The sequence below is a fragment of the Chelonoidis abingdonii genome, chromosome 9, assembly GCF_003597395.2.
Source record: "Chelonoidis abingdonii isolate Lonesome George chromosome 9, CheloAbing_2.0, whole genome shotgun sequence".
In the NCBI taxonomy this organism is placed as follows: Eukaryota; Metazoa; Chordata; order Testudines; family Testudinidae; genus Chelonoidis; species Chelonoidis abingdonii.
In genome coordinates, this window is record NC_133777.1 from 39,364,832 (window position 1) to 39,373,373 (window position 8,542).

General features: G+C 43.4%; 1 protein-coding gene across 1 annotated transcript; it reads left to right on the forward strand.

Annotated features, from left to right (window-relative positions):
- Positions 1–1,267: 1,267 nt before the first annotated feature.
- LOC116825493 (cytoglobin-like) lies at positions 1,268–8,542 on the forward strand. The gene is made up of 3 exons (XM_032781563.2): positions 1,268–1,531; positions 6,019–6,241; positions 8,087–8,542. The coding sequence occupies exons 1-3, from the start codon at positions 1,434–1,436 to the stop codon at positions 8,228–8,230; spliced, it is 465 nt and encodes a 154-aa protein (XP_032637454.1). The 5' UTR covers positions 1,268–1,433; the 3' UTR covers positions 8,231–8,542.

The window sequence follows — 8,542 nt, forward strand, 5'->3', positions numbered from 1 at the left end:
TTAACTCTAATTTGCTGATGGACAGTGATTGATGAACCTAAAAGAATCAGATTCCAGGTCTGGTTCTGAATAAAAAAAATCTGAATCCAGCTTTTGGAGGCCCTGCTCTCTTAACTGTGTTATCAGTCTTCCACTCCCAGCAGGCCTTGCCTCTCCTCTACATTGTTGTAGGTCTCCTTGGAGGTGAGTCTCAGCAGCCTACTAATCCTTCCAATGCTGGAACTCATCTCCAAGGCACAACTGGGCAGCTACAATTTGTATGGGATTTTGGAGCTCAGCTGCTAGATCTCTTCTACTCTTCTATCTCTAGGAAAATGATCTTCTGGGGAGCAGATAGCTTCCCTTCCACCCCATTCTGAAGCAGTAGGGTCTGGAAATGTTCCCCCAAGTACTGCAGCTTCCTTCTACATGTTGGCCGATACCCCAGAGTGCAGTGGGGGTTTAAGTTAGGCCTGATGTCTTCGTGTCACAGTGCTTTAAAGAGCAGTGCACAGTCAGGCGCAGCACGACCTGGGGGAGTGCTTCCCAGTCCCACCTCAGAAAACCAGCAATGGTGTGAATTGAAGCTAGGCAGTGGGCCTGCCAATTGGCCTCTGAAAGTTTGAAAGAGGATGCTCACCACTTGGATTCTTCAAGTGTAATACAGAGCTCAGCTTCACCCAGCCTCCACCATCTAAAAAGTGGGAAGGAGTGTAAAGAGGCCATTTTTTGGCTAGATCCCTCTGAAAGGGCTATGGGGTATCCTGAGTCAATTTATTGAAATATTTAGAATGTCAAAAAACACAGATGTTTGATAGGTTCTTACTGTATGCAGTCCCCAGCAGGAGACAGCAGTTTTTGCCCTTTGTCACTACTGGTGCTTCATCATGTATCCCCACTGGGAGACAGGAGGTCTTCTTGTTAACGTTGACCTAATGGTGTGGAAGCCTAGTTTAAATAAGAACACTTATACCATGTGTTATACCGCCCCAGAATGTTCTCTTCCCGTGAAGAGTGAGCTTATTCTGTTGAAACTTCATCCAAAATGTGCAGATATTTTCTACTAGAGATGGCCCCAGGCTGCAAACATCAGATTTCACTCCTTTCCCCAAAGTTCAAAGTTGTTCAAAGTTCTGATTGGAAAACATCCCTTTCACACTGTGCTGGAATCGCTCATTTAGCTTTTCTTATACTCTCCCTCTCAGTCCTGTGTGCACTGTCTGTTTGCAAGTGAACCCCACATCTCTCTCTGTCTCTCTGAAATACAGAATGAAAGTAAGCCCTGTGTCACAGACAGATGGACCCCTCCTGTCGAAGGAGTGGTTTCATATGGAACATTTATGTCTGTTCCATTTATGTCTGAACTCATCTAGAATGTTTGGCTTCCTCCAAAAGCAGGGGCTGCAAATCGTCTGCTATCTTGTCATTTCACCAGGGAGCATCCTCCAGGCATCATGGCTTTGTTAACTGATGCTGATAAGAAGAATATCCAACACATCTGGGCAAAGTTATTTGAGAATCCAGAAGAGAATGGCAAAACAGTTGTGATCAAGTAAGTCATGACATTCAAGGGCTTCCTGCTTATCTGGGATTAGTTCCTGCTTTCATTTTAATTCGCACTGTAGTGTAAAATATGCTACTAAATGTAGCTTTCTTCTGTGCTTGTTTGTGATATCTGATATCATCACTGTTGTTCCTTCTGTCTCTACTAAACATAGCCGTTGTGAGATATCTTTTATTGGACCAATTTCTGTAGGTGAGAGAAACAAGGTTTTGAGCTACACAGCACTCTTCTTTAGGGCTGGAAAAGGTACTCAAGAGTGTGCCACTTTAATACAAAGCGTAACAGATAGTTTAGCGTAAATAGAATATGTGTGAAGAGACCATTCACGGTGAAGTGGCCTAATACCCCTGCAGTCATAGGACGAAAAGGGGAGTTAATGGGCTACAGATTGTTGTAATAAGCCATAAATCCAGTGACTTTATTAAGATCCTGATTGTTAGTGTCTAGCAGCAGAGTTGTGAATTTAAGGTCACAGGCTCATCTTTTGAAAATGTCGTGCAGGTTTCCTTTGAGGATGAGGACTCATAGGTCAGACACAGAGTGACTGCTTTGTGAAAAGTGTTCTTCCCACGGGTAATGTGGTGTTTTTGTCTTTTGTCATTGTCTCCTAATATTGTGGGACTGACATGGCTACAACAACACTGCATATACCTGCTGTGAGTGTATTTATATAGTGACTGTGATTGCCCACGAGACAGACTTGCAGATAAAGGTCATAGCAGAGCACTATACATTTGGTTTTGCTTCACTGAAAACTTTTCCCCCTTCTCCTTCCCCATGAAACATTCCTCTCTGTCTCTGTGCTGCTTGAGAGTGAAGATTTAGGGCATTACCTGTGACAGGATGAGCAGGTTTGCTCTGCTCTCTGAGCTCCTCTCATCTTCAGCGTGTGGTTTTGTTTCAGTTGATAAATGAACTCCAGGTTCAGTTCAAATTCTAAATCCATAGATTCTGAAGCTGGGCCTTTGGACTAAGGGAACAGAGATGCCTGGTCGACAGTGACAACATGCATCCTTCTTGTCTGTTTGGCATGAGGGTCAAGAGGACACATGTTCCCTCATTCTGCCTCTCCCCTTCGCTGTTTGGTCTCTGAGCTGCAGAGGGTTATTGAAACTGGAAATATGCTTAGAAATAAAGTTCATTACAAATATAATTGCTCCTTTCATTCTGCCCTTTACTATGCCGCTCACTGTGCAGGAGTCCTTTCCCCTCCTACTACATTCACTGGGGACACACTGTTATTCCCTTTAATAGCTGCTGGCCAGATGTGTTCCAGGATAATCTGTTCTTCTAAGAGGCTTTGTTAATGAGTCCGCATCAGGTGATCTACCAAAGGGACTGAACAGCTTTGGGAGTGAATTAGCCAGTTTCTATCCTCTGTCACTGAGGGGTGATACTGCTGCACATTTAAAAATGCTGGTCCAAGCAACTGAGCATTACTGTTTTGTAAATTCCTTGAAGCCCATCTGTTCACAGTTGGACTTTTGTAATGTTCCAGTTGTCACTCTCTAGCGCCCTTGGGAATCTGACTAGCTAAAATAGCAGCTATTACAAATACAGGACAAGAGCCACACTATGAGAAGGGGCTAGTTCACTCTGAAATGGAATGATCTGGATTAAGAGGGTCCTCTTCCTTCAAATATCCTTTGTTTTTTGCCAGCTGGACCTACCCCATGTTTGTCCTTTTGGACACCCCAGTAAACAGTTAAGTAGCTGTCACAATCAAGAGAAGAGGCCATTAAATATATCAGTCTGAAAAATATAATGAAATAAAATGACTTTCTGAACCAAAATACAAGGGTTTTTTTAATGTGTATTTGACAAATTCTGTAATAAGAAGCCTAAATTTAATATTTCACGCTGGCTAGACACCATGCAACTGAACTTACTGGAGAAGTAACTAGACCAAATTCTGTGGCCTGTTTTATGCAAAGAGGTCAGATTAAATGATCTAATAGTGCCTCTGGCCTTAAAAATCTACGAAGCCTCAGCACTGGCCAAATACGTCCCCTTTAACCAGAATGGCTACTGTTACTGTCCCAACTAAGAAAAGTCATTACCATTCACTGTGATTAGTACCTGGGGAGAGGGTCCAATGACCTCTTTGACCTGGTAACATAGAGCATAATGTTTCAGGGCAACAATAATTAGCACCAACCAGAAGAGATTAAGAAGTCATGATGGGAACTTTTGCTGAACTTTTATGTGGAACTCTTAGGAACAGGCCTTGTTGCCAGATTTCCAGTGTTTATGGTCTCAGACCTACTGATGCACCCTGCTGGTCCACATGGGGCTTGAAAGTGGGAGCACCTTTGTTTTGGTAAGCAGCCTTACTGTAACTGGGGACCAAGCCCCAAGACTCTGGCTCAAAGACAACCAGTACCTGCTGACAGCAGGAGGGCACAGGGTAAAGGTTCACCTGCCCTCAGAACAGCTTGAGCCCCACCCGCTTGCCCTCAGCCTGCCCTCCCAGAAAGCAGAGGCTCCTCCCTGCAGCTTCCAGCTGTTGCTCCTGCCTCTCCCTGCGGCGGCAACTCATGGGCTCTGAAGTTACTGTGCAGGGAGGGGGCCCAGCCACACCATGTGTCCAAGTGAGGCTGGCAAACTCTGGCAGAAATCAGGGAGGGTGAAGGCACATGATCTGCGGATCCCCCACACGTCACCTTTGAATGGGAGGGAACATATTGTTGAACAGTCACATAGCAAGAAAGATTTTTCTTGGCATGTGTGACGTTATAAGTATAATTTAAGATCTCATTGAAAGGTGACAGGGCCAGAAAGAGTTAATTAACTCACCTCACCTACTGACCTGACCCATGGGTGAACCTTAAGAACTGGTTAGGAAGATATGTAAATGAACAGAGCTTTGAAATGCAAGTCTGCATTGTTAGAGGTAGAAGGGTAGATGTTTGCTCAGGTCTTGGGATGCCAGCAAACAAGTCTTGTCTATTGCTATAGTTTTAATTCAAAGATCAAAAAAGGAATATTAGCATTTAAGATAATACTTGAGTGAAATAGTATTATTGTCTATGTGTCTCTCTGAAGGTTGTGGTAACCTGTATCTGAACTGTTTAATGGATAAATTACTCTGTGCTAATTGCCAGGATGTTTGGGAGAAGGAGCTAAGCCTATTGTTTTCGCAGGCCGAAGGCTGCTGGAAATGTATAAGAAGCTTGGGACACGATCCTTCTTCATCTCAGATCTGCTTTGGGTTTCAAGAGGGGGAAACCTTAAGCCACAAGGATTGAGATCCCCAGTCATTGACTGGAGACACCCTGAATATGGACATTGGACTATAACCTATGGACTATTTCTAAAAGGACTTTTGGCTACTACAAGCTCACCTCTACTGTGTATCTGAACCTTAAGAACTGAATTCAAGTCTATATGTATATTGATCTTTTAACCAACACTCTCCCTCTTTTCTTTTCTAATAAATTTTAGCTTAGTTAATAAGAATTGGCTATAGCATGTATTTTGGGTAAGTTCTAAGTTATAAGTAAACCTGGGTATGTGGCTGATCCTTTGGGATTGGAAGAACCTTTTCTTTTATATGATGAAGTAAGATTTTCAGGAATCATCATCATATCTGACAGATGTGTATGGATGGAGGCCTGAGGCTGGGCACTTTAAGGGAACTGCATAGTTTAAACTTCTAAGTAACCAGTGACGTACTATAGAAGCTGTTTTGTGCTGTCTTGGTAAATCTAAGTAGTGGAATAACCACCAGCAGTTTGGGATTTGTCTGCCCTATTTTGTTTGAAGTTCACCCTGATTGAGTGACCTCAGCTGGCTCCCATGGGCAGCATCGTCACAGCATGTATTTCACTGGCTGCTTTTTCCAGATTTAGATCTGGCTCTTCTAACAGTCTTTTTCTTACACTAATGTCTTGTATACCCATCGCAATTTGATCTCTTATCATTAACTCATATTGATTCTGGAAATTACATGTCTGACGTATATTTAGATCTGTTAAAAATTATTCAAAAATCTCTTCCTCCATTTGATTTCTTGAGTGAAACTGAAATATTTCAAAAATGTTTCATTTCTTGTTTGTAAACAGTATGCCTCAGTTTTTTCTAAGACAAACTCATAGTCAGTTTGTTCTCTAACATTAAGCTCAAATTAATTATATAACGAAATTGCTTCAGTGCCTACAATATCCAAAAAGATGACAATCTTTTTCTGTCTTATAAGTAGATCCCTATGCCCTCAAAAATAAATCAAATATTTGTTTAAACCTTTTCAGCATTTTGCAACATTTTTAGAAATGTAGGAATTTTTAATTGATCCATATTATTTCATTCAAACTTCTTTTTCACTGCTGAGTAACTATTACCTTAGGGTTTGTTTGTTTTTAAACTTCTTCCAGTTCTTTTTATCCGTCCTGGAGATTCTCTTAAAGCCACAGCCACAGTGGGCTTGCTTTGCTAATTTGTGATTTTTCAGTCACTATTGTTTCTTCCCAATACAGACTCTTCAAAGATTATCCTGAGACAAAAGCATACTTCAAGACCATCCCGACTGAAGGCAACCTGCAGGAGGATCCGCTGGTGCGTTTCCATGGCCGGAGAGTCATGGTTGCCCTCAACCAGGTGGTTGAAAACCTGGACAATTGGAAGCAGGCCTGCAGGATTCTGGACCGTCTAGCAGACAAGCACAAGAATGTGCACCAAGTGCCAGCAGTGAATTTCCAGGTACTGATGCACGCAGACATCAGGAAACGTGTTTGTTTAGGGATTACAGCTATTTGTTCTGGCACAGGGGACAGATCAGTATCCCAGAGGCATAATTATATATGTTTACACATTCTAACATGGTTGTCAAAAAGCAGGAGGTTAGCATAGGCATGTGCAATAAGCGTTAGAGTTAATAAAGCACCCACACCATGCAAGTTCAATTGTTTGTGCGATCAAATGGAAAATGAGATCACAGACGTTTATTACAATAATCCCCAGAGGCCTCAACCAAGATCAGGACCTTGTTGTGCTGGACTATGTACATAAATACAGTAATAAACAGTCTTCGCCCCAGAAAGCTTACAGCCCCCCCGCCACAAGATAAACAAAGAAGGGATAGCCCCTATGTTACAGAGAGGTAACTTGGATGATAAGTGACTTTCCCCAAATCACATCAGGAGTCTGTGGCAAAGTTAGGAACTGACTCAGATCTCTGGACCCACAGCCAGATCCACACCCACATCATCTTTCCTCTCATCACAGAGTCTTTACAAGGTAATTTAACTTCTAATGAAAAAATACCAGAAAAATGCACTTAAATGGACTTAGATGCAAACACTGACACTTGTTTTGAACCCTGGGTCCAGAAGCCTAAACTAAAGAGAATGACATTGGGAAGGTGCAGATTTGGGGGAGACATCTAATGAGTCCTGCAGAGATCAGTATTAGGTCCATCCCCCACGATGCCGAAGTTTGAGCAAACAACCCATAAGTACAGTTATTGGTTGTAGGTGCAGAAATATGGGCAAGACATAATAAAATGAGGTTCAGCCTCTACTCCTGGTTTTTCAAATGTTTTCATAGAATAGCCCATGTCTCAGGAAAGAGAGCATCCAATGGATGCCTCCACTCCTGCTTCTGGCTGCGCCCCACCTCTCCTCGCCTATGTAATTGTTTGACACCCCATAATGCCCAGAGCAGTAACTTACATGGAGAAAATCAGGAGCTGTAGAGGGCTAGTAAGGTGACAGGGAGTGCAATGTCTCCAGGTATAGAAACCCTACCACTAGCTCCAAGCACCCTACCCATAGGAAACTTAATCCTAGGGTTGGGAGCTGTACCTATAGGAACCCTAACCTTAGCTCCTAATACCCTATGCATAGGAACCCTAACCCTAGCTCCAAAAATCCTACCCATAGGAAACCTAACCCTATGGCTGGGATCCCTATCCATAAGAACAGTAAACCTAGCTCCAAATAACCTATCCATAGGAATGCTATCCCTAGCTCTAAGATCCCTACCCATAGCAACTGTAACCATTCGGCTGGGAGCCCTACCCATAGGAACCCTAACCCGATCTCCAAATACCCTACCCATAGGAACTGTAACACTAGGGTGGGGTCCCTTATCCTATGAACCCTAACCCTAGCTCTAAGTACCGTTCTCATAGGAACCCTAATCCTGGGGTGGAGAGTCCTACCCATGGGAATCCTAACCCTAACTTCTAGTACCCTACCCATAGGAACCCTAACCCTAGGGTGCTCCGTGGCTCCCTCACATCTGAGCCAATGTCTGCATACAAGATCTGCTGCTCTATAAAAGCTACAAGAATTTACCTTTGTGACACAAAGAGAGAGGTGAGAGTAGGCAGCCCTAGAGGTGAGGGGAACAGGGGCAGTCAGTTTGGGCTCCTGCTCCCAAGGGATGTAGGAGGATTGACAACTGGCAGGCAGTTCTGCCTGTCACTCCAGGGTTACCGCACCGCACTGCTTATTCAGAATTGGTTCCTTTCAAGCTGAAGAAGTTACCAACCTTAATCCAATTCTGTGTTTGTGTCTCACTCGCTCTCTGTTCCTTTGACAGAGCATGTTTCAGGTGATCCTAAGTGTCTGCAAAGACCTCCTAGGAAATGAATTCAGCACCGACGTGTCCCTCTCCTGGGAGAAGCTCTTTGGTCTGCTCTCTGAACAAATAAATGCATCTTACGTAAGCACTTCCAAGTCCTGAAGTGGCCACAGTCACTCTATAGCTATGGAAGAGAGGAGACTAATCTCTTTGTGCTGTTCATGTTGTTATATATATATATGGAAATAGTTCTAGATGTGATGGAATAAAGGGAAGCTCAGCAACATATTTCTTGATCAGTGTTTGATTTCAGAGCACAGGAATTGCTAGACTGCAGCAGACCCAGATTCATCTAGTCAGGGTCATGTCTGACAGCGGAAGAAAGAGTGGAAGAGCCGCCCTACAGTAGGCAGATGTGGAATAATCTGCCCTCCATGTTCACAGGTTCCAAGGCCAGAAGCAATCCTAGGACCG

Excerpts from the sequence above, each read along its gene's own strand:
- LOC116825493 (XM_032781563.2), top strand. The coding sequence starts at position 1,434 with ATGGCTTTGTTAACTGATGCTGATAAGAAGAATATCCAACACATCTGG. Across the intron at positions 1,532-6,018 it reads GGCAAAACAGTTGTGATCAA|ACTCTTCAAAGATTATCCTG; the intron begins GTAAGTCATGAC and ends TTCCCAATACAG. Across the intron at positions 6,242-8,086 it reads TGCCAGCAGTGAATTTCCAG|AGCATGTTTCAGGTGATCCT; the intron begins GTACTGATGCAC and ends TTCCTTTGACAG.